The sequence below is a fragment of the Tinamus guttatus genome, unplaced genomic scaffold (genome assembly GCF_059628265.1).
Source record: "Tinamus guttatus ecotype Peru unplaced genomic scaffold, ASM5962826v1 Tinamus_guttatus_pri_ptg000731l, whole genome shotgun sequence".
Taxonomy (NCBI): Eukaryota; Metazoa; Chordata; class Aves; order Tinamiformes; family Tinamidae; genus Tinamus; species Tinamus guttatus.
Genome location: NW_028289265.1, coordinates 1 through 25,885, shown reverse-complemented (window position 1 = coordinate 25,885; position 25,885 = coordinate 1). Strand labels below are relative to the sequence as shown.

General features: G+C 65.1%; 2 protein-coding genes and 1 long non-coding RNA gene across 3 annotated transcripts; 1 reads left to right on the top strand and 2 right to left on the bottom strand.

The window, feature by feature from the left end:
- Window positions 1-245: 245 nt before the first annotated feature.
- Window positions 246-1,013, bottom strand: LOC148591698 (uncharacterized). Its single transcript, XR_015914040.1, has 3 exons — window positions 956-1,013; window positions 412-456; window positions 246-342 (listed from the first exon to the last, which is right to left on the bottom strand). It is a non-coding gene; the product is annotated as an uncharacterized LOC148591698 (long non-coding RNA).
- Window positions 1,014-14,359: 13,346 nt separating this feature from the next.
- On the top strand, window positions 14,360-20,833 carry LOC104570518 (casein kinase II subunit alpha). The gene is made up of 10 exons (XM_088537106.1): window positions 14,360-14,462; window positions 15,092-15,203; window positions 16,952-17,053; window positions 17,883-17,933; window positions 18,827-18,886; window positions 19,097-19,180; window positions 19,903-20,013; window positions 20,096-20,197; window positions 20,445-20,545; window positions 20,635-20,833. The coding sequence occupies exons 1-10, from the start codon at window positions 14,362-14,364 to the stop codon at window positions 20,831-20,833; spliced, it is 1,023 nt and encodes a 340-aa protein (XP_088393232.1). The 5' UTR covers window positions 14,360-14,361.
- A 1,443-nt stretch (window positions 20,834-22,276) lies between these two features.
- Window positions 22,277-25,429, bottom strand: DGAT1 (diacylglycerol O-acyltransferase 1; the record flags this gene model as incomplete). The annotated part of the gene is made up of 17 exons (XM_088537122.1): window positions 22,277-22,423; window positions 22,547-22,609; window positions 22,708-22,795; window positions 22,864-22,929; window positions 23,057-23,169; window positions 23,259-23,303; window positions 23,392-23,433; window positions 23,541-23,579; window positions 23,660-23,763; window positions 23,834-23,908; window positions 24,001-24,111; window positions 24,182-24,287; window positions 24,357-24,409; window positions 24,481-24,566; window positions 24,656-24,696; window positions 25,128-25,215; window positions 25,359-25,429. Coding segments are annotated over 17 exons (1,338 nt in total), but the record flags the coding sequence as incomplete, so codon positions are not given.
- Window positions 25,430-25,885: the final 456 nt, after the last annotated feature.

Below are 25,885 nucleotides of genomic sequence, written 5' to 3'. Positions count from 1 at the left end.
TGGAGACCGGATTGGGAAGGCGAGAATGCGGAGGCCGGAACGCAGAGGCCGGAGCGCGGCGGCAGCCCCATGCTGCGACACCCCCGTCCGCAAGACGGGACTGTGTCCCCCAGGCCCGCGCCCGCCCGCGGCACCGGCGGGGACACCGGAGGGGACACCGGAGGGGACACCGGAGGGGACACTGCGGAGGCGGCGGCTGCTGCAGGCACCTTTATTGGGGGGAGCGGGGGGCGCAGGGCCCCCCCGGCGGAGGGGTCCGGCCCGCTCCAGCCCCGGCACTGGGGGCTCCGCCGGGGGGGCGGGGGGGTGCGGCGGTTCCGGGGGCTCCGAGGCCTCAGATCCCTGCGGGAGCAGCGACGGGGTCAGGAGCGGCTCCGGCAGGGCCCCCCCGCTCCCCCCCCCCGCGCTCACCTTGGGAGCCCAGGGCCTCCTCCGAGTCCAGGTCGCGCTCGGCCCCTAGGGACGAGCAGGGGCCGTGGGGGGGGCAGGGACACAGCCCCCCACCCCCGCCGAAAACGGGGACCCCCCCCCAGCTAACGGGGCGACCGGGGCCCTGGGCACCTGCAGCCGATGTCCCCCCTCCCAGGTAATGCCCCCTCGTAGTGGCCCCCCCAAAGCTAATGGGACCCTCCAGGTATTGCCCCCCCCTCCAGCTAATGGGACCCCCCAGCCAATGGGGTCCCCCCACCAATGCCCCCCCAGTGCCCCCCACCAATTCTCCCTCCCTGGCAGTGGGAGCCCCCACCAATGGGCCCCCCAGGCAATGGGACCCCTCCATCTAACAGCCCCCCCCCAGATAATGAGCCCCCTCCAAGCTAATGCCCCCCAGCCAACGGGACCCCCCCAGGAAATGACCCCCCCCAAAACTACTGCCCCCCCCAGCTAGCAGGATCCATGTCCCCCTGCAACCAACGGGACCCCCAGCCCCCTCCCAGAGGCCGAGCGGGGCCCTCACCCTCCTGCGACTCCTCCGAGTGCCCGGGGCTGTCGGCGCCGGGGCCTGCGGGGGCAGCACGTGGGTGGGGGCACCGGGCAGGGCCCCCCCCCGGCCCCCCGCACCTACCGGTGCGCGCGGCGGCGCCCAGGGCCTCGGCGTCCAGGGAGCTGCTGCTGCTGCCGAGCGCGTCCAGGCTGGACGAGTCGCTGCCGCCCGCGGCGCCCGCCAGCCCGGCCGTGAGACCTGCATGGGGGCGCGTGCATGGGGGTGCGTGCATGTATGGGGTGCATGCATGGGGGTGCCTGCGTGGGGGTGCCTGCATTGGGGTGCCTGCGTGGGGATGCATGGACTGGAGCAAAATCATTGCGGTGCATGCATGGGGTGCATGCATGCATGGGGGTATGTGCATGGGGTGCACGCACTGGAGGGAATGCATGGGTGAATGCATTGGGGGTGCGTGCATGGGGATGTATGCGCTGAAGGGAGTGCATGGGGATGCATGCATGCATGGGGGTGTGTGCATGGAGGTGCACGCGCTGGAGGGAGTGCATGGGGGTGCATGCATTGGGGCTGCACGCATGGGGATGCACACAGGGCTGTTGTGCTCCCAGGAGTGTCACACGGGGCTGCGGTCACAGGGGTGTCACACAGGGCTGTGCTCATGGGGGAGGTGCGTGCAAGGCCGTGCACACACGCAGGGGTGCTCGGCATGAAACAGCCCATGCACAGGGACAGGGCCGCGCACGGGGACAGCGCCGTGCATGGGGACAGCGCCGTGCATGGGGACAGGGCCACGCACGGGGACAGGGCCGCGCACGGGGACAGCCCCTACCTTTGCCCGGGCGCTGCGCCGCGGTGCTGAGGTCGCCTGCGGGAGCAGAGGGTGTCGGGGGGCCGGGACGCCCCCATTGCGGGTTGGGGGGTCCCCTGCATCCCCCGCCGTGTCCCCTCATGTCCCCCCGCGGCCCCACTCACTCTCTCCGGAGGCCTCCAGCTTGGCCGGGCTCACGGGTTCTGCAAGAGATGGGGGTGAGCGCCCGCCCTGGGGACACAGGCCTGTCCCCGTCCCTGTCCCTGTCCCCACTGCCATCATCAGCCCTGTCCCCGTGCCCATCCCCGTCCTCATCCCCATGCCCATCCTTATGCCCATGGCTATCTCCTCCCTGCCCCTGCCCCCGTCCCCATCCCTGTCACCATTTCCATCCTCATCCACATCCATGTCCCATCCCTGTCCCCGTTCCCATCCACGCCCCATCCCCATCCTCATCCTCCTACCTGGCCCCATCCCTGTCTCCATCCCCATATCCAACCCAGTCCCATTCCCATCTCCTCCCCTGTCCCCATCCCTGTCCCCATCCCCGTCCCCAACCTTGTGTCTGTCCCTCTGCAGAGGTGGCATCGGGGGTGCTCACGGGCTCTGCGGGGACACAAGGGGCTGGTGCCGGCGGCCGGGACCGCAGCCCCACGGAGGAGCCTGGCGGGGCTCCCCGTCGCCACCGTCCCCCCCGTCCCCTTACCGTGGGCTGCCACCGCAGCCAGCAGCAGCACAGCGAGCGCCAGGGCCCTGCGGAGCACACGGAGCGCTGGGGACAGCGGGGACCCGGCCCGGCGCCGCAGCCCCTGGCACCGCCGCAGCGGCCCCCAGGGAGCAGTGGGGCTGGGGCTGCAGCGGGGGGGGACCTGGCCTTGCATGGGGGCACGTAAACATGCACTGGGGGGGCTGGTCCTGCACGGGGGGCTGCGGGGGGGGATGGTCCTGCACTGGTGGGGGGTAACTCTTGCACCAGGGGGCTCGGGCTTGCACCGAGGGGCCTGGACATGCAATGGGGGGGTCTGGACGTGCAATGGGGGGGGTCTGGACAGGCACCCGGGGGTCCCATCCTGCCCGGGGGTCCGGCCGTGCCCGGGCTCCGGCCGCACTCACCTGCGCAGCATCGCGGCGGCCGCGGCGCGGGGGTCTCGGCGGGGACGCGGGGGGTCTCGATGGGGACGCGGCGCTGCCGGAGCCACCTGCGCCGGCAGCGCCCGGGGCCGTTATAACCGCAGGGCCCTGGGGAGGAGCCAAGTGGCTGCGGGCCCGGCCAATCCGCGGCGGCACCGCGGCACTGCGGCGCTGCGCTGCACTGCTGCAGGACAGGGACACCGCACTGCCACCGCACTGCCACCGCACTGCTGTGGGACGGGGACATTGGCACTGCCACCGCACTGCCACCTGCACTGCTGCAGGACGGGGACACCGCACTGCCACCGCACTGCCACCGCACTGCTGTGGGATGGGGACATGGGCACTGCCACTGCACGGCCACTGCACTGCCACTGCACTGCTGTGGGACGGGGACATTGGCACTGCCACCGCACTGCCACCTGCACTGCTGCAGGACGGGGACACCGCACTGCCACCGCACTGCCACCGCACTGCTGTGGGACGGGGACATTGGCACTGCCACTGCACGGCCACTGCACTGCCACTGCACTGCTGCGGGATGGGAACGCCGGCACTGCCACCGCACTGCCACCGCACTGCTACCCGTACTGCCACCTGCACTGCTGCAGGACAGGGACACCCGCACTGCCACTGCACTGCTACCAGTACTGCCACCACACTGCTACCTGCATTGCCGCCTGCACTGCCACCCGCAGAGCCACCCGCTGCAGTGCGGGACAAGGGGACATGGACTGGCCACCCTCTCTGCTGTGGTGCCACTGGGCCAGGTGGGGCAGCCCCAGCTGCCACCATTGGTGCAGGGGTCACCACTGTCCCTGCAGGAGCACCAGGGACCACACAGGGACCAGCATCTGCGTGGGAGCATCTGTGTCCCTGCAGGGAGCACCATGGTCACCTCCAGTGACCATGCAGCAACCTGCAGTGACCACACAGGGACCCCCAGTGCCTACACAGGAACCCCCTGCATCCGTGCAGGAGCCACTGCCGTCCATGCAGGTGTTGCACCTTGTGAAGAAACGGACTCAGTCTGGGGTGCAGAGTGAGACAACTTTATTTCCAAACCGACTTCTTTTTATACTTTCTTAACACAAGTGTTGCAAAGCGCACAACCAATCAGCATCTGGCCACCTGCGCGGTTGTCTGGCTTTGTTTCTTTTCTTCTGGCAAGACACGTCGCACACGAGGCAGGGGGAGGTGTTCCTCAGTCCTCGTCTTTCTCGGCTCTGTCCCCCATCTGCTGCAAAGACTGACACCCTTGTGGTTAACTATCTGCTAACAAGGTACTATTGTCTTTGAACAAGCCTCCACATCTCACCCTTCTTTATTTGTTTTTGTTTGAACAGCCATGACTTAATTAAATGATCTATCCTTAAACACATAACAAGAAACAAAGCAGGCACACTAACAATAAACGAAATATGCCAAACATCAACAGGCTGTCCTACTAGACAGGTTACAAACGGATTTACTGGACTAGATAGTATAACATGTCCTGTCAAATTTGATTGGCCAGAATTACCCATATGTAGGTTTTAGCTTGGGACAGCATCCACTGCTGTGTGGATGATGTCACGGTGGTGTGGATGATGGTGATGACTGTGTTAAAAAAGGCTTAATCCATCGAGCAGGTACCCATCTTGGCCCTGAGCCTGTAGAAACACAAGCATATCCTCTACCCCAGGTTATTAAAGAAAAAGGCCCTTCCCACTGATTTGTCTGTGGGTTTTTGATGATAACCTGGGCTTTATCCTGAACTTTGTGTTGTCTCTGTGAATCAAAATGTTGGTATATAGGGGGGCCCTCTTCTGTCCAGCGATTTAAAAAATTCAACACATAGCAAGCTTTCGCTATGCGTTCCTGTGGGGATAAGCCTACACTCCCCCTTTTTTGTTTTTGTAACATATTTTTAAGGGTGCCATGTGTGCGCTCGATAATAGCTTGGCCTGTGGGTGAATGGGGGATACCTGTGATGTGTTGGATTCCCCATTGTTGAAAGAATATTTGTGTTTTTTGCGCTATATAGGCTGGACCATTGTCAGTTTTTATAGTTTTTGGCACTCCCAATATTGCAAAGGCCATAATAAAGTGTCGACATACGTCCTTGGCCTTCTCACCTGTATGTACAGAAGCATAGATACAGGATGAGAAGGTATCAACAGAAACATGTACATATTTAAATCTGCCAAATTCAGGGATATGCGTTACATCTGATTGCCAAATTTCAAGCACAGAAAGACCGCGAGGGTTTACACCGATGGATGGTACTGGTAAAATGCGCTGGCAGTCTGGGCATGACTGTATGATTTGTCTAGCTTGTTCCTGAGTCAACTGGAACGACCTCCGTAACGCTTTTGCATTTTGGTGATAAAAGTCATGCGACAAACGTGCTTGTGCAAAGCGATCTGGCAGAACTACAGCTCCTGCAAGGCTGTCTGCTTGAGCATTACCTTCGCTAATAGGTCCAGGCAGTGAGGTGTGCGAGCGTACATGTTGGATAAAGTACGGATAAATCCTTCTGTTTAATAGCCATCTAAGCTTCCAAAGAAGCGCAAAGAGGGTCTCGTTTGAAACCTCTTTTAAAAACGAATGTTCTAACCTAGAGACTAATCCTGCAACATAGGCAGAGTCTGTTATAATGTTAACTGCAGAGGGCCATCGCGTAAAGACGCGGACGACTGCAGATAATTCCACTATTTGCGGTGAACCTGTGACAACATGTATGTCGCTCTCCCAATGCCCTTCATCATTTCTCCAGACTACAACTGCACGACCTGTCCTACCCGAGCCGTCAGTAAATACTGTAAGAGCATCAGGTATTGGCGTAAGGCTCAAATGGCAAAGAGGTAATAGAGAAAGAGAGTTGAAAGACTGTATGATTTTATGTCCTGGAAAGTGAATACTTATCTGTCCTGGATAATCTGCCAAGGCACACTGAAAAACAAAAGACTGGTGAGTCAAAAAGGTTAATTGTTTTGTATCAAGTGGTAAATAAATAATATTAGGCTCTGTGCCATCTAGAAACATCAAACGCTCTCTTCCTTTTTGAATAACCATTGCAATCATATCAATAGCGGTGGTGACAGTTTTGCCAAAATTATGAGGCAGAAACACCCACTCTAAGATTATTAATGGACATGCGTCCTGTGGTATCCATTGTGCTAATAGGCCATAAGGTTGGAAGCTAGAATAAAAAACAAAAAGACTGACAGGATAATTCTGCTTTCGTCTGTGAACAGTCTGAGTGGTTAATTTGTCCACAACTTTACCAAGCGCAGCTCGCGCGGGAGGAGTGAGCTTTCTTGAGGATGTCAAACTCGTGTCTCCTTCTAAGAGCTTAAATAGAGGATGTAATTCTTCTGTGGAAATTCCTAAGGAGGGACGGATCCAATTAATAGTTCCCAAAAGTTTTTGAAGATCATTCAAAGTCCTTATGTCTGTCTTTAGGGTCAATGATTGTGGTCGAATTTGATGATCAGAAATTCTCCATCCTAAATATCGCCAAGGCGGACTTTCCTGTACTTTATCTTCCGCAATTCTTAATCCTGCAGCTGATGCTGCTCGCGTAATCTGATGCAGAGCCTCTTCTGCTGTTTCCTTTTGCTCTGCAGCAATCAATATATCGTCCATATCTTCCCATTGGCACAGTACAGGGTGGTATCGGAGTCCATACCATTATCTTAATTTCTCCTATGAAATCTGCGTTGATAACTGCAGGTAACACAAACAGCCCTTGTCTCGTTGTTGAAAATCGCCCAATCAATAGTGCTGCCATTCCTCGCCCCAGGGGGCCGTGGACACCAGTTGGAATTAGCACAACTGATGTATCAGTAATTAGCACTTCTATTGTGGTGGCCAGGTCCACCCCGGCGCTGCCGCTTGTGCTGGCGCACAAGCGGCGGCTGCTTCCCGGTGGGAGCCACTCCGAGGGGTGATTTGCCGTCATGGCGCGACCCCTTGCCGCGCTCCGCTTGAAGTTTCCCGAAGGGGCTAGCGGTCGACCTTCCTTATCAAATTTTGATCGACACTGATTAGCATAGTGTTGTCCTTTGTGGCAGCGCGGACATAGTCCAGGCGCTCCTTTGTTTGCTTGTGTTTTCGGACAGTATTTACGAATATGCCCAAATTGGCCACAAGCAAAACATGGCCTTTTCATAGACATTGTTGCAAATGTTTCGGCCATCAGTGAATATTCATACTGTTTGGTACCGACATTAATACATGCTTTTAGCATGTCATCAATAGTAGGATCCTTTAGTGGCCGCAAAACTCTCTGGCAATCAGGGTTAGCATTCTCAACTGCTAGTTGCTTAAAAATGTAGCTTCGTGCTTGTTCATTATCAATTTGTTTCTCCAGAGCCTCATTAAGCCGATCCAAAAACTTCATATATGGCTCATTCGCATCTTGTCTTATGCTAACAAAAGGTTGTCTTTGTTTACCACTCTCCGGAACGGCCTTAAGGGCGCGGAGAGCAAGTGCCTTAACTTGTTGCAAGCCCTCAGGGGGGATTTCTGCTTGTGCTGTTGTAGCACTGTGATCGCCCTCCCCCATTAGCACGTCCACAGTAACAGCCCGTAAAGGACCTTTTTTCGACAGCCGCTGGTTTTCCTCCCCCTGAGCTCGAGCAAGCTCTCTCATTTTCGATTCCCACATCGTGTATTGCATATCAGTCATAATGAGGCGAAACAAAGTTTTAAAATCATGGGGAGTAAAAACCGAAGAATCACAAAGAGATTGTATAAGGTGGGTGGTATATGGTGCGCCAAGGCCATGATCTGTCACCGTACGTCGCACGTCCTTAATAAGATTATACGACAAACCTTCCCAACGCGGATTCTGGTCTGGTGCACAGATAACGGGAAAGGCTTTCAGCATGCCCACATCCCCCGCCTGTTTTGCTCCTCGTTTTACTGAGGCCCATTTATCGTGAGGATCCGGGGGGTATAGGTCTGGCTCCTTTCCAGGGTCAATAGGACCCGGACCAAAAGGATCATCGTCCTGTTCATCAGGTGGCAGTACCGCAAAGGCTTTTGCAGCACGTTTTCTTTTCTGATTCTCATCAGGACACGATTGAGGTAAAGGAGGCGCGGAGGGGATGGCAGGGGCCCCGATCCCGTCATTTATGTTCGACTGCAACCCACTATGAGATTTCAATATTTCGAGTACAACTCGCCATTGTGGCAACAGGTTAGCAGCAGCCTTATCACCGCGCGTGGCACTATCCCACAGTCGGACCCCAATTTGGTCCCATCTTTCCAGATTAAAAACATTCTTACTATTCACCGAAGGATCGTCTTTAGAAGCCCATGCAAGAACCTTTTGCAGCTCTTCTTCACCTAATTTTTTTCTTTGCGGTTTCAAGTTTTTAGGAGAAGCTTCTAAATCGTCCTTTTGTTCCTTCATTAGGTATGAACCCATAGTTCCCAGCCGCTTACCTCTTTCCTTTCAAGAGGCTTTTAGTGTGCACACAAAGTAAGCTTCCTTTCAGCTTGATCCTTACGCTTCCTTTCAGCGTGATTCCCGGGAGTTCAGCTGGGCGGTGCAACCGGAGAGACAGCTAGTCTTCGAGCCCCACGTTGGGCGCCATTTGTTGCACCTTGTGAAGAAACGGACTCAGTCTGGGGTGCAGAGTGAGACAACTTTATTTCCAAACCGACTTCTTTTTATACTTTCTTAACACAAGTGTTGCAAAGCGCACAACCAATCAGCATCTGGCCACCTGCGCGGTTGTCTGGCTTTGTTTCTTTTCTTCTGGCAAGACACGTCGCACACGAGGCAGGGGGAGGTGTTCCTCAGTCCTCGTCTTTCTCGGCTCTGTCCCCCATCTGCTGCAAAGACTGACACCCTTGTGGTTAACTATCTGCTAACAAGGTACTATTGTCTTTGAACAAGCCTCCACATGCAGGGACCTCAAGTGACCATGGAGGGACCAGCAGGGACCCCCAGTGACCACATAGGGACCCCTAGTGACCACGCAGGGCCTCCACTGCTCATGCAGGGACAACCTGCACCATGCAGGTTGGTGGCCTGGTGACCACGTAGGAACCTGCAGGGATCATGCAGGGACCTCCAGTGCCTACTCAGGAACTCCCAGTGGCCATGCAGGGGCCACCAGTGACCACGCAGGGGCCACCTGCATCCATGTAGGGACCACCAGTGACCATGTACGGACCTCAAGTGACCATGTAGGGGCCACCGGTGGCCATGTAGGGGCCACCTGCGCCAATGTAGGGACCCCCAGTGACCATGCAGGGGCCACCAGTGACCATGCAGGAACCCCCAGTGACCATATAGTGACCAGGCAGGGGCCACCTGCACCCACGCAGGTGCCCCCGGTCCCCACGCAGGGACCCGCAGCGACTCCTCGCATCCATGCAGGGAGCAGCAGGGCCCTGCAGGGACCGCGCAGCCCCCAGGTGCCTGCGGGACCCCCCTCCGCACACAGCGCCGGGGGCTGTGCGGGACGGCCAGGCCCGGCCGCGGGGCCCATCCCCAGCACCCAGGTGGCCCCCCCGCCGTGTCCCCCCCGGCGGTGTCCCCACAAGGGCCCCTTTGTGCGGGGCCGCTCAATGCGCCCTTGTTGGCGGCGCCATGAAAGGGGCCGTGGGGGCAGCGCCGGCTCCGGTTGCAGGGGGGCGCGGGGGGGCCCAGCTGCGGCCCGGCCCGGCCCTGGCACCGAGGCCGCCAGCACAAAGCGCCTTTATGGGGCACCTCCGGCCCCGGCATGGGGGGGCCCGCACCTGGACCCCCCCTCCGGCACGGGGGGGGGCGGCTCTGCCCCACGGCAGGGGCTCTGGGAGCCCCTCGGCCCCCAGGCTGGAGCCCAGGGATGGAGGGGAAGGATGGGGCGCCATGTCGGGGGGGCAGGGCTGGGGGGGGGTCTCTATGCAGTGAGGGGGGGTCAGTGCAGGGAGACCCTGTGAAATGGGGCGGTCAGTGAGGGGGGGTCTCTGTGCAGGAGAGGGGGTCAGTGCTGGGGGGGTCCCCATGCAGTGTGGGGAGGGTCAGTGTTGGGGGTCCCCATGCTGGGGTTTTGGGGGTGCCCCTGCTGTGGGGGGGGGTCAGTCCAGGGCAGCTCCCGGGGGGGGCACAGTGCAGCCCTGAGCCATGGGACCCCCATGGACACAGCCCCATTGCGGAGGGCAGGGACAGGGATGTGGGGGGACACGGGACAGGGTGGGAGCACAGGGACACCGGCTCAGGGGACACGGGGTGGGGACCGTGGCCACTGAGGTGGGGGCCCAAGGAAGGGGACATGGGGAGGGAAAAGGGGCCACAGCGACAGGGATGGTGGCCTGGGGGTGGAGACATGGGGGAAGAGGAGTGTGGTCATGGGGACAGGGCCATGGGACATGGATGGGGCACAGGGACGTAGGGAAGCAGACAGGGGCCCAGGGATGAGGAAGGGGCCATGGGGACAGGAACGGCAGCACTGGGACATTAGGGGACACTGGCAGCGCTGGGGATCAACGGTAGCACGGGGGTGACAGGTAGCACAGTCGGTCACTGGCAGCACTGGGGTCACTGGGGGACACCGGGGTCACCGGCGGCACCGGGGTCACTGGGGGTCACTGGCTGCACTAGGGGACACCGGGGGTCACCGGGGGCCCCCGGCAGCGGCGGCGGCGCCGGGGTCACCAGCGGGCGCTCCCGCGGCCCGCCGCGCGCATGCGCGCGCACTGTGCGCCCGGCGGGCCAGAGCGGCCGGCGCGCGGGGCGCTCCCGCCGCGCTCGCGGCGCGTCTCGCTGCTCCCGGCGGCGGCGGCGCGCGCGCCCCCTGGCGGCCCGGCGGGGCGCGGCGCGGGCCCTCCCGCCGCACGGCGCCGCCGCCGGGAGCCGCCGCCATCTTGTCACCCCCGCCGAGGGGAGCGGCAGCGCCCTCCCCTGAGCGCCGGGCCGCGCCGCCAGGTAGGGCGGCACCGGCACCGGCACCGGCACCGGCACCGGCACCGGCGGGGGGGGCGCGGGGGAGGGAGCGCGGACGGGGCTGGGGGGGAGGGGAGGGGGAGGAGGGAGCGCGGGGGGGGGGGGAGGGATGAGTGTGAGTGGGGGAGGGGAGGAGTGAGTGTGAGTGGGGGAGGGGTGAGTGTGAGTGAAGGATGGGAGGAGTGAGTGTGAAGGGGGTGTGAGTGTGGGGGGGTGGGTGTGAGTGAGGGGCTGAGTGTGAGTGAGGGCGGTGGGAGGGTGAGTGTTGGTGGTGAGTGGGGGTGTAAGTGGGCGGGTGAGGGAGTGAATGGGGGTGAGTGCGGGGGAGGGTGAGTGAGGACCTAGGGGGTGAGTGTGAGTGAGAGAGGTGAGGGGAGTGTGAGTGGGGGGTGAGTGAGGGGTGCGAGTGATGAGATGGAGCCAGGGTGTGTGAACAAGTGATGCAGGGTGAGGGATGGTGGAGGGGAGTGTGAGTGAGTGTGAGCGAGGCGTGAGTGATGGTGAACGCGAGTGTGAGCGAGGCGGGTGTGAGTGAGGCGCAAATGATGGTGTGAGCAAGGTGTGAGTGATGGTGTGAGTGTGAGCAAGGTGAGTGGGAGTGTGATGGTGAGTGTGAGCAAGAGGAGTGTGAGTGATGGTGAGTGTGAGCAAGGCGTGAGTGATGGTGGGTGCGAGTGTGAGTGTGAGCAAGGCGAGTCGTGAGCGAGTGAGTGTGAGTGAGTGTGAGCAAGGCAAGTGCGAGGCAAGTGTGAGCAAGGTGAGTAGTGAGTGAGTGTGAGCAAGTGAGTGTGAGCGGGGTGGGTGTGAGCGAGATGTGAGGGATGGTGAATGTAAATGTGAGCGAGGCAGATGTGAGCGAAGTGTGAGCGGGGTGTGAGTGAGTGTGAGCGATGGTGTGAGTGAGGGGACTGAGTGACTGTGAGTGGGACCCAGATGTGAGTGAGTGTGAGGTGAGTGTGAGTGAGGCATGAGTGATGGTGAGTGTGCGGGTGTGAGCGATGGTGAGTGTGAGTGCAGGTGCGAGTGCAGGGTGAGCAGGTGGGTGTCAGTGTGAGTGGACGAGTGAGTGTGAGTGAGCACAGGCTGAGTGTGGGTGTGAGCAGGGGACGCTGGCTGTGCGGTGTGAGGGTGTTGCTAAGAGTGAGGGGTGTGCAGGTCAGGCGGAAGGTGTGTGTGTGTGTAAGGATGCGAGTGTGCGTCAAGAGTGTGAGTGTGTGTGAGTGCGGGGGTCAACCAGGAGAGTGGGGGTGTGGGTCAGCCAACCGAGTGTGAGTGTGTGTGTGAGTCAGCCAGGCAAGTGTGAGTGTGCGTTGGTGCTTTGTGTGCGCGAGTGCAGACGTGTGTGAGTGTGGGTCAGCCGGGCAGTACGGGTGTGCGTGAGTGCGGGTGTGCGTGAGTGAGCCTGTCGAGTGCGAGTGTGTGTGAGTGCAGATGTGTGTGTGAGTCAACCACGCGAGTGCAGCTGTGCATCAGTGCGGGTGTGCATGAGTGCTGGTGTGTGTGAGGGTGCGCGGGTGAGTGCGGGTGTGCCTTGGCCAGGTGAGTGCGTGTAGCTGTGACTGTTGGCCACCGAGGGAGCTCGTGAGTGCGCCTGTTGGCTACCGCAGGGATGTGAGCTCCGGGCGTGAGCTGGAGGGAGCGGGTGAGTGTGAGTGTGCACGAGGGCCCGGGGGAGCGAGTGTCCGCGTGTGAGCGGGGCTGTGACAGTGGGGCGCGCGGGGGACACGCAGACAAGGCTGTGAGCCCGCAGGGTGTGCAGGAGCAGCGGGGTGTCAGCGTGCTCAGGGGTGTGAAGGGCTGCGGGTGTGCCTGGGTGTTTGCAGGGCTGTGGCTGTGCGGGTGTGACTGCCAGGGCGTGTGTAGGGTGTGGGTGTGCGGGTGTGAGCGCGCCCAGGTGTGTGCAGGCTGCGAGGGTGTGCGGCTGTGGGTGTACAAGGGTGAGGGTGCCTGGTGTGTGCGTGGCTGTGGGTGTGCAGGTCCAGGTGTGAGCGGGCACAGGTGTGTGTGGGTGTGCATGATTGTGGGTGTGCAGGTGTGGATGTGAGTGTGACGTGCACAGCTGTGTGCAGGTGTGAGTGTGCCTGGGTGTGTGTGGATGTGGCATGCACAGGTATATGCGGGTGTGACATGGCCGTGTGTGTGCAGGTCCAGGTGTGACATGCACAGGTGTGTACGGGTGCGCGTGTGTATGGTTGTGGGTGTGCAGGTCCAGGTGTGAGTATGACACACACCGGTGTATGCAGGTGCGGGTGTGATGTGCACGGGTGTACGTGTGTGTGGGTGCAGGTGTGGGTGTAACATGCACAGGTGTGTGTTGGTGTAACATGCACAGGTGTGTGTCGGTGTGACATGTCCAGGTGTGTGCACATGCGGCTGTGACATGCTCGGGCGTGCCGTGGAGCGGCTGTGTTTGCAGCGGTTGGGCAGAAGGGGGTTGTAGCAGGGGACAGGAGGCAGCAGGAGGTGTCACAGGCCCCTTGGAGGAGCCGGGATGAGGGAGACCCCCGTGGGCTGCGTTGCCTCCGTCGCGGAGGTTTGGGCTCGGGCGGTGGTTGTTAACAAGCCCCTTCTGGCGCTTTTGTCCTTGTCACCCCCTCGCTGCCCTCCCGCCGCAGCCGCTTCCCTCCTCCTCGGAGGCCGTCAGGTTGTTGGAGCTGCCCCAGGTTGTGGGGGCGGCATCGAGGCCTGGCCCGCGTGCCCGGAATTCCCGCCAGTGCCGCCGTCCTCCCAGTGCCACCGTCCCCCGCTGCCTCCGTGGTCCCTGAGTGCCACCAAGGCCTCCCGCAGCCCCAAAGTGAGCGATGAGGCCCAGAGCCCTTCCTGCTGGGAAAAGGGAATGCCCCGACCTGGAGCAGGGGATCCTGGAGCAGCTTGTCCCCTGGGCCTGGCCAAACACGTCCCCCTGCGCGTTCCCTGCGGGTGGCAGGTTGAGGGCGGGAAGGGCAGGAGGTTGGAGCAGCCCCGGGATGCTCCCATGGCGGCGAGGAACAAAACTGGGGTGGGTGCAGAGCACGCAGGGCTTTTCCCTTCCTTCCTTCTTTATTTTCTGTCTCGTCCCCAGCTCTTCAGGCTCAGAACACCCCCGCGGCGGGCCAGGCTGACGGGCTCGGCCGCCCGCGTCCCCAGGCCCGCGTGGGAGGCCGCGCGGCGGCGGAGGCCGGAGGCCGCGCGGCCGGGCCCGGCGCCCCGACGCAGGAGCAGATGAGGGAGGCGCCCCCGGCGCCCGCCCCCGCCGGCCGCTCCAGTGTCCCGAGTCGCCAGCGCCGCGGGAGCAGCCCGTCCTGCTAACCCAGGTGCCTCCCCCTGCGCCCGGCTGCCGTCCAGGGCCACCCCCGCGTCCCCAGGGCGCGCGGGGACAACGGCGGGCGCTGGCCCCTTTCACCGCGCGGGGTGTTCCCCGGTGCAGCCCCTGCTTTCCAGGTGTTTCCCCGCTCAGCCCTGCTCCCGGCCGCTGGCTCTGGGCAGAGCCGCCCTCCCCGTGTCCCCGCGGGCCGGGCCGGGGGACGCCGTGTGCCCGGCTGACGCGCGCTCGTGTCCGCAGGGCGCCGAGGCAGCATGTCGGGGCCCGTGCCCAGCCGCGCCAGGGTCTACGCCGACGTCAACACCCAGAGGCCCCGCGAGTACTGGGACTACGAGTCGCACGTCGTGGAGTGGGGGTACGGCCCGGCCTGTGACACACCGCGGGGGACCACGTGTGGGTGACAGGGCCCTGCTTGTCCCTGCTGCTGCCGGGCAGGAGGGAATTGCCACCCGCTCTGCCCTGCCCGCCCAGGGGCTGAACGAGGGGTGTGGAGGCTGCGAGCCCTGCAGAAACCCCGGGTCGTGTCACCCCGCCGGGGGCAGGGCTGCTGACACCCCGCTGAGGACGGTGTTGGCCGGCAGCCGCCTGTGCTCAGCCATGGCGCCGTTTTGCACTGGGGCTCGTGGGCAGCACAGGGTGATCGGGACCGGTGCCAGGTGGCAGAGGGGTTGGGAAGGCCCAAGGTGAAGCTCCTCGGGGGTCTTCTTTGGGGTCTCCCTGAGGAGGTGAGGCTGGGGAACCCGACATCCAGGCGGGCCTGTTTTCCTGGCGCGGACACTGGTCCCCTCCCCAGGGACCGTGGCGCCCTCCTTCCCGCTGGAGCGCCCGCTTGCCGGGTGCTGCTCCTTGTCCTTGCTCACTAGCTGCCGAGGGCAGCTCCCTGGCCCCTCGGAGCTGCCCGCGGCTCCGGGGTGGGAGCAGCACGGCGTTCCCAGCGGCACACTCTCCTCACTTGCTGCCCTCTCCCCCGTGTTCCCCACACAGCAACCAGGATGACTACCAGCTCGTGCGGAAACTCGGCCGCGGCAAGTACAGCGAGGTCTTCGAAGCCATCAACATCACCAACAACGAGAAAGTGGTGGTGAAAATCCTCAAGGTGGGTGCGTGATGCCCCATGCGCCACGTTGCTCCTCGGCCCCTGCTCCGTTTCTCCCCCTCCTTCTCCTTGACCTGCTCCCTGCTGCCTTTGCAGCCGGTTTTGGATGATCTCAGCCCAGAGATGCCCGAGTAAAATGTTTCAGCCCTCCGACTTCCCTCCTGCTCCACGCGAAGCCGGGATCAGGGAAGCGGGACAAGGCCGTCACGTCCGTCCCAGGGAGGCGGGAGGGAGAAATGCGGTCGGCCTCGTACCGAAACGCAGGGCCCTCCATCCCCATCCTGCTCACCCAGCGCTGCTGCAGCGCCCGTGCTGGGTGTTGCTCCTCACTGAGTGTTGCCCCTCGCTAGGTGTTGTGCCTCACTGGGTGTTGTTCCTTGCCAGGTGTTGCTCCTCGCTAGGTGTTGCCCCTCACTGAGTGTTACTCCTCACTAGATGCTGCTCCTTGCCGGGTGTTGGTCCTTCCTGGATGTTGATCTTCCTGGGTGTTGCTCCTCAGTGGGTGTTGTTCTTCGCCGGGTGCTGCCCCAGGCCGCTGCAGCTCCGTGGTGCCATGGGCTCCTGGCGCTCTGGGGAAGAGCCCTTCTTTGGGCCTCCTGCAGGCCTTCATCTCCCCACTGGGCAAAGGAGCCTCTTTGTGATCCAAGCTCGGAACCTCTGCGCTGGATTCCTGGAGCGCAGCTCCCTGCCCGAGGAGGGAGTGGTGAGCTGGGATCTGTCCCAGACCGTCAGGCCAGTGTCCCTCAAGGGCAGGTCCTTGCACGCCTGGTCTCTCAGGCTACCTTGTGGCTCCTGCCTGCCCTGAGCACGAGCACAGGGACATCTCACATCCCGGGAAGAGCAGGAGAGGGTTCCCTCGAGCTCCTGGAGTGCTCGTGGATGGCCCCGGTGCTCCCCTGGTCTCTCGTTGTGGCCCTGCACCCTGTTTGGGATCTTTTGGCAACCAGCTCATTTCCGTGCGTCACTGAAATGTGTCCAACCTCAGCGTGCAAGGTGCACGAGTTACAAAACACGAGCACAGCCCTAGGAGTATTGTCCTTGCTAGAGCACAGGGATGGGGAAGGAGCCGACTGGGGAATGAGCCGGACGGAGACAGAAGCTGAGAGGAGTTTGGGGCAGTTTGTGAGCCCGGAAGCCCTGCATGTCCGTGCAAAGGTCCCAGCGTGGTTTAGCTTGGCCATGGAGAGGCAGGAGGGACCTCGGGGACCTCTGTTCAGAGGGAGGAGGAGGAGGCTGAGATCAGCTTCAGCCTCCCCGAGCGAGGAAGGAAAACGGCGGCGCTCCGGAACGCGCTTCCTTGCTGGAGCTCTTGTTGTATCGAATCGCGCTTGTCTCGCTCAGCCGTTTCCAGGATTTCACCCCAACCTGGTGCTTCGGGAGGCTGAACTGACTCCTTGACGCTCAGAGCTCTCCTGGTGTCCCGGAATCTCCCAAGGGCCTCCCGCAGGCAGCGCGCTCCGTCCCGGGGAACGCGGAGCTGTTAGGCTGCAAGGTCACCGCGTGCTGCTCTCCGCGGGGGACCGGGCTGCGTTTCGGAGTGCGTTCCCTGCGCTCTGCCGCAGCGCTGGCCGGGGACCAGGGCACGCTGGCTGCATCGTGCCCTGCCCTTGAGCGCAGAGAACCCGCCTGCTCATCACAGTGTCCTCCGCCCCCGCGTGCTCCTGGGCCGGTTCCCCTCGGTGCAAACAGCCCCTGCGGGGGTCGGGAGGGTCCTGCCTGGTGTTAACCCGCTTCCCCCTGCTTTGTAGCCTGTGAAAAAGAAGAAGATCAAGCGGGAGATCAAGATCCTGGAGAACCTCCGAGGCGGCCCCAATATCATCAGCCTGCTGGACATTGTGAAGGACCCCGTGGTAAGGACAGCTCCCCGGTGTCACCGGCACGGGATTGGCACGCTTGGCACCTGCCTGGCACCGAGGCCGGCCCGGCTGCCCCGCCGCAAGGCGCTGCTGGCACTAACGGGCACGAAAAGGAGCTGTTTGTGGCTGCCCTGGCAGCGTGGGCGGAGGACTCCGCATTCCCGGCTCCTTATCTCGTGCCTAAAAAAAGAACCGCTCCAGTGCCAGCGTCTCCGGCTGGGAAAAGAGCAAGGGAAAAGGGCCTGGGGCCTCCTCCCAAATGCGTCGCCCTTCACCTCCCAGCTCGTGCGTCCCTGCTGCTCCAAGCAAAAACATCTCCGTGCTAAAAACCTGCCTCGTGGGCGACGTTCCCAGTGCACCGTTTTCTTTACGGCACTTGCTGCTCTCGTGGCTCGTATCCCAAGGCGGGTTTTGTTCCCGTTATCTGCACGGAAATGGGGTATCTCCCGGCTCAACGGGTTTCTAACCAGACGGGGTGTCTCAAGCGGGATGGCCAGGTTGTTCCTGCTCCTCTGGAGCACTTGGAAAGGCCTTTTGGCCACCAAGGCAGAGATCTGGGAGCAGCCAAGTGGGAGCTTCCAGGGCGTTTCAAGTGCTCATGCCAACTCTGGCCAGAGGGGCTGGGGGCAGAGGGCTCCCGTGTCCCACACGCGGCATTTCAGAGCCCCCGGCATCCGCTCCACGAGGAGGACAAGGGGGAAGAGGAAGAGGAGGGTGGGCAGAGCACAGCCAAAACGCTGCGGAGCCCCCGAGCCGGCGCGCAGCCTGGGGCGATGCCACCCCGGGCGCTCGCCAACCCCAAACCTCTCTGTTCCACCCGCAGTCCCGCACCCCGGCGCTGGTCTTCGAGCACGTCAACAACACAGACTTCAAGGTGAGCGGCTGTGCGGAGCTCCAGGCAGCTCTCCCAGCACGTGGCGCAGCTCCGGAGCAGCCCGTGTCCCTGCGCCGCCCTTCCCAGCGCTCCGGAGCAGCCCGTGTCCCTGTGCCGCCCTTCCCGGCGCTCCGGAGCAGCCCGTGGCCCTGTGCCGCTCTTCCCCGTGCTCCGGAGCAGCCCGTGTCCCTGCGCCGCCCTTCCCGGCGCTCCGGAGTAGCCCGTGTCCCTGCGCCGCCCTTCCCGGCGCTCCGGAGCAGCCCGTGTCCCTGTGCTGCCCTTCCCGGCGCTCCGGAGCAGCCCGTGTCCCTGTGCCGCTCTTCCCTGTGCTCTGGAGCAGCCCGTGTCCCTGTGCTGCCCTTCCCGGTGCTCCGGAGCAGCCCGTGGCCCTGCGCCGCCCTTCCCGGCGCTCCGGAGCAGCCCGTGGCCCTGCGCCGCCCTTCCCGGCGCTCCGGAGCAGCCCGTGGCCCTGTGCTGCCCTTCCCTGTGCTCTGGAGCAGCCCGTGTCCCTGTGCTGCCCTTCCCGGCGCTCCGGAGCAGCCCGTGTCCCCGTGCCGCAGCGGTTGGCTGCGGCCCGGCGCTCTCCCTGGGACTTGGTGCCAGGGGCTCTCCGGTGCCCACGCCAGGCACTGTGTGCCAGAGGGCCTTGTTGGCAGCGCGTCAAGGGGGATTGAACCCTGGGACTAGTTGAGTCTAATGTCCCCAGGCCTGGGCTGGGTGGCAGGAGAGGTGGGTGACAGTTGGGATACAAACTGGGCGCAGAGCTGTTGTCTCCAGGCCTGTGCTGGCCTCCATGAGGCTGCCTGTGTGCATGGTGCCTCCCCGGGACGGCGGCGGCACCGGGAGCCCCCAGCCCTGCTCCCCGCTCCCACCACGTGTGTTCACTCTTGCAGCAACTGTACCAGACCCTCTCCGACTTCGACATCCGCTTCTACATGTACGAGATCCTCAAGGTGAGCGGCGCCGGGCACATCCTCACCATCCTCCTCCGGGGAGGCCGGCGCGGAAGGGGAGGCCGCGAGCGTGGGGCTCCTTCCTGGAGCGATACCCGGCCGTGGGCGCGGGCTGGGTGTTACCTGGGCACCTCCGCACGCGGGAGAGCCCGGAGGCTGCCGTGTCCTCCCGCGCAAGGAGGCTCCGTAACGGCTCCGTGCTGTCCCCAGGCGCTCGACTACTGCCACAGCATGGGCGTCATGCACCGCGACGTCAAGCCCCACAACGTCATGATCGACCACGAGCACAGGAAGGTAGGGGAGGCCCCACGGCACCAGCCGCGCTGCCTTCGCCTTGTGCCTCGGGGAGTAAAGCGCTGGGCCCCGGCGCTGTCGGGCCTGCAGCTGGAAACCCAGGTGCCCATAAACGGCGCAGCTGCGCCCCGTAAACCCGTTTATTTGCCAGCTGCTTGCCAGCCAGCAGGGCTCGTAAAGGGAGCGGGAGCTTCCTGCCAGCGCCGCTGAACAACCGGCCACCTGGGCCCGCAATAAAGGGGCTTCAAAAGGAGCCTCCCAGGGGAGCGGGCGCTGAACCCCGTCGGTGCTGGGGGGAGGATGGAGCCCTGGGTGCCCTTTGGGGTCTGTGTGGCATCGGGCCTGAGCGGCGCCGCTCCCGGCTGGACACGGAGCCCAGCAAACCTTTCCTTTCCCTAAATGAACGTGGAAATCCCGGGAGGCTCCCAAGGGCAGTGCAGGGGGCTCCAGAGGAGGATGGAGCCCCGGGGAGGAGGCGGTTTCTGCAGGGCGGCTGCAGAGCACAGTTAGAGAGCGCTCAGCGGTGCCGTCACCGCGAGGCTCCGCGGGGACCGTCCCCACTCTGGCGTCACTCGCCGCTAACGAGCACAGCAGGGTCCCCTGCAGTCCCCGCCGAGCTGCGGGTCACCCCGCGCGGGCCACCCGAGTGGCAGGATGCGCCGGGCCGAGCGCGCGTGGCAGCGCCCGCGACGCTGCCCCTGACAGCCGCGCCGTCCCCGCAGCTGCGCCTCATCGACTGGGGCCTGGCCGAGTTCTACCACCCCGGGCAGGAGTACAACGTGCGCGTGGCCTCGCGCTACTTCAAGGGCCCCGAGCTCTTGGTCGACTACCAGGTAGGAGGGCAGCGCGCGGCGCGCTCGCTCCCGCGCGCCCGCGACCGCCCGCGCCCCCCGCCGCCTCGCTTGGCCCTTGCAGATGTACGACTACAGCCTGGACATGTGGAGCCTGGGCTGCATGCTGGCCAGCATGATCTTCCGGAAAGAGCCCTTCTTCCACGGCCACGACAACTACGACCAGGTGGGCACCGCGGCGGCACCGCAGGGCGCTGGCACTCACCACCCTCCGCGGGGCCCCCCTCTGCCTCCTTCGTGCCCCATGTGGGGCCGTGGTTAATCGGGGAGGGGAAGGTCCGGGGAGTCGCACCACTCCTCACTGGGGGATATCGGAGCTGTGACTCCGGAGCTGCTGTGTTTCCCGGTGGCCTCGCTGTGTCCCTGTGGCTGCGCCCCCACGCTCACGGGTGTCGTGGCCTCCCTTGCCGCAGCTCGTGCGCATCGCGAAGGTGCTGGGCACCGAGGACCTCTACGACTACATCGACAAGTACAACATCGAGCTGGACCCCCGCTTCAACGACATCCTCGGCAGGTGGGTGGGCGGCTGGGAGCGCGCGCGGCCGCGGGGCCACCCGGGCGCTCACGCCGCCCTCCTCCTCCTCCTGCTCCTGCTCCTCACAGGCACTCGCGGAAGCGGTGGGAGCGCTTCGTGCACAGCGAGAACCAGCACCTCGTGAGCACGGAGGCGCTCGACTTCCTCGACAAGCTGCTGCGCTACGACCACCAGACCCGCCTCACCGCCCGCGACGCCATGGAGCACCCCTACTTCTGTACGTCCCCGCGCGCTCCCCGCTCCCGGCCCCGTGGTGGCGGGGGCTGATCCCGAGCGGAGGGACCGCGGCTCCCGGCGCTGATGCCAGTGCCATCGCCTCCGCCCTGCAGATCCCATCGCAAAAGACCCGGCACGCGTGGGCACCGCGGCCGGCCTCGCGGCCGCCAACCCGCCCGTCAGCTCCTCCAGTATGTTGGCAGGTGGGTGCCGGCGCGCGGGCCGCCCCGGACGCCTCCGCGGAGGCCGCTCACGCGCTCCCGCCTCTCTCCGTGCCAGGTATTACCTCGCTGGCCGCGGCGCAGCCCCTGGGCAGCCTCGCCGTGTCGCCCGTCATCTCGTCCCCGAACGCGCTGGGCTCGCCGGTGCCCGCCGCCACCGGCGTGCAGCCCTGAGCGCCGCCGCCCGCGGCCGCCGCTGCCTTCCGCCCTCCCGGCCGCCCCGCCGCGGGCAGCACCGGGGGGCGCTCTGGAATTTTATTTTTATTTCTGTCGAGTCTGAAAACCAAGAGCGATCGCGTAGGTTCCTTTTTTTTCTCTGTGCAGTCCCCGCGCCGCGCGCTGCGGCTCCGGCGCGCGGCGCCGCTCCCTTGTGTCTGTGCCGGGGCGAGGCGCGAGCTGCCTCCTCCTCACGAGGATCATGGTTAGCGATGCAACTACAGTGTAGAAATCTAAAGAAATGGAGAATAAAGTTTATTTTCTATGTCCCTAACAGGACAGCAGGCGCCACTGCTCGTTCTTGGGCTGGGAGCTTGGCCCTCCCTTCCCGGGTGCTGTTTCCTGGCTCAGAGACGGCACCGTGCGGGGACGTGGAGGGGCCGCCGCCCCAGGGAGGGTGACAACACAGGGCAGGGTCGGAAGCAGCGCCCGAGTCATCACCGGTGCCAGCGGGTCTTGCGCCAGGGTGTCACAACCGCCCTGGAAGCGGCACTCGGAGGCACCCGGGGGTGGCGTGGGGCAGAGGCAGGCGAGGAAGACGGCGGAGCAGGAAGACGACAGGGGCCACGTGTGGAAAAAGACACTTTAATCACTCCGTATTTGACAGATAAAGAGTCTGGAAAGGTTAAAAAGTGGCAGAGCGGGACTGGAGCAGCAGCGGGGCCCGGCCGCCCGCGGCGAGGAGAGGGCGGCTGCAGCGGAGGCTGCACCGGGAGCCGCCGGGAGGGCCGCGGGCCGGAGCGGGATGAGGTCGAGGCTGCTCTGTAAAGTGCCTGCGGGACGGGAGGCTCCGGGGCGCGGGCGGCCACGTCGGGACGCGGCTCCCGCGCCCGCTGCTCCCCGCTCGCCGGTGGCCGGGCCGCACCGGGACAGGACCACGGGGCCCCGGGACGGCACGGGCCAGAGCAGGGGATGCCCCCGCGGGGGCTATTGCATTGATCCGACATTCAATTCACAAAAACAGCAGCGCCCGCGGCGCCTCTGGACGGAGGAGAGGCGGCGGCGCCGCAGCGGCACCATGATGGCGCCGCGGCGGCCCCGCGCCGGAGGGGCCCGTTCACGGGCTGCCCTCGTAGTTGAGCACGTAGTAGTCGTGCACGTACATGAGCACGGCGATGGGCTGCCCGATGATGAGCGAGATCCACACGGCCGCGTTGCCGTAGTTGCCCCGCAGGAACTTGGAGACGAACCAGGCGAGCGGGATCTGCAGGGGGGGAGAAGGGGGCAGCGCAGGCCCGAGGCTGGGTGACGGGCAGCGAAGCAGAGACCCCTCCTGCGCTGCAGCCTCCGTGGCTGCCATCACCCCTGTCCCTGCATGGCCGCTCACCTGAGCTGCCATCCCCATGAACGCCCAGAGCCGGAACATCCTGAGGGGGACGCTCACCAGGTACTGTGGGGACACGGTGTCAGCGGGGACATGGCGCCAGTGGGGACGCGGCGCCCCACGGCACGGCCACCCCGGGCTCCGCGGCGGGAGGGAGCACCAACCTCGTGGAAAAAGGCGGACGCCAGGAACACGGCCGTCTGCGCCGTCCACTTGCTGGCCCCACGCTTCAGCATGGGCTTGTAGAAGTGCCTGAAGAGGGGCCAGGGCTCAGCGCGGTCCCCAACAGTCCCCGTTGTCCCCCGTGGTCCCCTGCGTACCTGAGGCACCACTTGTGCACAGGGATGTTCCAGTTCTGCCAGAAGTAGGTCACCGACTCCGAGTTCCTGCGCAAGGAGGACGGTGACTCGCCCGGGGTCCCCGCCGTGGGGACACTGCGGGGCTCGCGCTCGGCCCCCCTGGCCCCGCTCGGGGACAGGGCTGTCCTTGGAGGGACGCGAGGGCAGCGCTCACCACCAGTCCCTATAGAACTCGCGGTCACCAAACTGCATCACTTCGGCCACCACGTTGAGGCAGGAGTGGAAGAACCAGTAGAAGAAGATGAGCCAGATGAGGTGGTTGGGGACCTGGAGGGAGGCCGGGGCCGTGAGGAGCCTGGGGTCCCCCCAGCGCCCCCGGGCAGCACCGAGGCCACCGCGGCGGAGCCGGGACCCACCGCCAGCTTGAGGAGCCGCTCGATGATGCGGGAATAGTCCATGTCCTGCAAGGGAACCGCTCCCGTCACCCATGCACCCGCGATGGGGGCCCGGCCCGCAGAGGGGCAGCGTGGCCGGAGGCCAGAGCCTCACCCGGAACGGCTTCATGGAGTTCTGGATCGTGGGCACCATCCACTGCAAGGGAAAAGGCCGCGGGAGCCGGTGCCCCCAGCACCGGATCAGCCTCAGCCCCCATCATGGTCCCACAGAGAGGGGTCGGTGCCGTCCCGCACCCCACACACCTGCTGGATGAGCCCCACGAGCAGCTGCATGAAGAAGAGCTGGGGGAGAGAGGCCAGGGGGAGGTGTGAGCGGCACCAGGGACGTTTCCTGGCGCGCGGCGCTCCAGCGCGGCACTCACCATCTCGAAGAGGCGCCGCAGCAGGAAGCGCTTGCGGACGCGCGGCGAGCGCGGGAAGTTGAGCTCGTAGCACAGCGTGGGCGCCAGCAAGAAGTAGTAGAGATCTGCGGGGACGGCGCTGAGGCCGGGCGCGGGGCGCGCGGGGCGCCCGCCGCCCGCCCGCGCGGCACTTACTGCGGTACGTGAGGTTGGCCGGGTAGGTGACGCCGCTCGGCGCCACGTCGCCGTTGGCGCTCCGGGTCGCCGCAGCTGCAAGAGGAGCGGGGAGCGGGTGCAACGCGCGGCGGTACCGGCGGCGCCAGCCCCCCGCGTGGCGGCCGGACCGGTACCTGCAGCGGGGCCGTCGGAGCCCTTGGCCGCCCTCCTCTCCCGGCACCACTTGTTGACGTCTCGGAAGGAGAAGAGCTTGAGGAAGGTGATGGTGTAGATGGAGAGCGCGAAGACGGCGCCCACTGCGGCAGAGGGCGCGGGTGAGCGGGGCGGGCGGCGGGGCGGGCGCGCGGCGCCGCAGCGGGCGCTCACCTGGCGTCACGGAGGGCACGGTGAGCACCACGGCGGCCGGGAAGCAGAGCACGGCGAGCAGGTTGGCGGCGTGCAGCGCGGCGCCCGCGCGCTCGGACAGCGAGCCCTGCGGAGCGGCGCGTGAGCGTGCGCCGGGCTGCGCCGCGCGCGCGCCGCGGTGGCCGCGGGCACTCACCGCTGCCAGCCGCCGCTCCAGGGACAGGGCCGCCACGGTGAACACGTTGGCCGCTGCAACGCACGGGGCGTCAGGGGCGCCGGCGGCCGCGCGGGGCTGCGCCGGGGCCCCCGGGGACGCTCACCGATGACGAGGCACGGCGCGGGCCAGCTGTAGGGATCCTTGAGGAACAGCGAGACCACCTGGATGGGGTCCACCAGGATGCCGTACCTGCGGGGAGAGGGAGCCGGCGCGAGCGGTGCCGCAGACCGGTGCGCTGCGGCCTCGGCCCTTCTCCCGCCGGGAACGCCGGCACTCACTTGATGAGGTTTTCCAGGAAGAGCCGCGCGTTGCTCAAGACCTGCGGGGAGGAGAAGCAGGAGTCACTGGGAGCCGCAGGGACGGGGCGGGAGCGGCCGCTCCGGGGAACCCGGCGGCCCCCCTTCCCGGGAGCCGCTTGCGTCACGGCGCCACGACGCGGGACAAGGGTCACGGCGGCGCCGCCGAGGGCGACCCGGGCGGCCGCGCACGTGTCCCCGCGGCCGCGTGCGCCGCTTTCACCCGCTAATCGAGTTAAACGCGCCCCGGGGATCAGCCTCGCCTGGGCCCGCGGCCAGCGGCGCCGGGGACAGGGCAGGGGACAGGCACCCGGGGGACCCCACGGGACCCGGTGTGTGTGCGGGGGGCCCTGCCGCTCCCGCTACGTGCCCGCGGCCCCCGGTATCTGTGCCGGGGTCCCGGTGCGGTCCTGGCGGGCGCGCGGCGCTGCCGGTGTCCCCGCGCGGCACTCACCAGCATGACCACGCACCAGTTGAGCACCCCGCGGTAGTTGCTGTAGCCGCTGGCCGAGCTCAGCAGAGACTCCTGCACCTTGTGGCACCTGCGGGCGGCAGCCGGGGGGCACCGGGAGCGCACGGGGAACCGGCGCGCGCCCGGGCGGGGGCGCTCCGCGCGGCCCGGTCCCGGGGGCGGCCCCGCCGAGGAGGAGGCCGCTCCGCTCCGCTCCCCGCCGCCGCCCGTTACCTGAAGTCGCCGCCGCTGTCGCCGCCGCTGTCGTGGCCGCCGCCGGGGCCCGGCTCGTCGCCGCCGCCGCCCTGCTCGTTACCGGGGGGGGCCCGGGGGGCCGCAGCCCCGCGGCGCCGCCGCCCGCCGCCCGCGCCGGCCCCGCCGCGCTCGCCCATGGCCGCCCCGTCCCAGCCCGTCCCGTCCCGTCCCGCCCGCCGCGGCCACCGTACCGCGCCCGGGGCACCCGCGTCACCCGGGCAACCGCCCCGCCCGCGCGCGCGCGCGCGGCACCACGGGAGGCGGCCGGCCGCACGCCCCGCCCCCGCAGGGGCGGGGGCACCGCTCTGGGGGGCGGGGCGGGAGGGAGAGCGACCAATCCGCGGGGCGGAGGGGCCGCCAGGTGAGGGCGGGGTCCGCCGGTGTGGGCGTGGCCTAGCAGGTGTGGGCGTGGCCTGACAGGTGTGGGCGGGGTCCGCAGGAGGTGGGGGGAGTCCGGGGGAGGACCCCTGGACTCCATGTCCCGGCAGCGCCCGCGGCGCCGCGCC

Bases quoted from the DNA above. Each gene is read 5' to 3' on its own strand.
- LOC104570518 (XM_088537106.1), top strand. From the start codon at position 14,362: ATGTCGGGGCCCGTGCCCAGCCGCGCCAGGGTCTACGCCGACGTCAAC. The intron at 19,181-19,902 runs GTAGGGGAGGCC...CCGTCCCCGCAG, and splicing joins TCGACCACGAGCACAGGAAG to CTGCGCCTCATCGACTGGGG. The intron at 20,198-20,444 runs GTGGGCACCGCG...CCCTTGCCGCAG, and splicing joins GCCACGACAACTACGACCAG to CTCGTGCGCATCGCGAAGGT.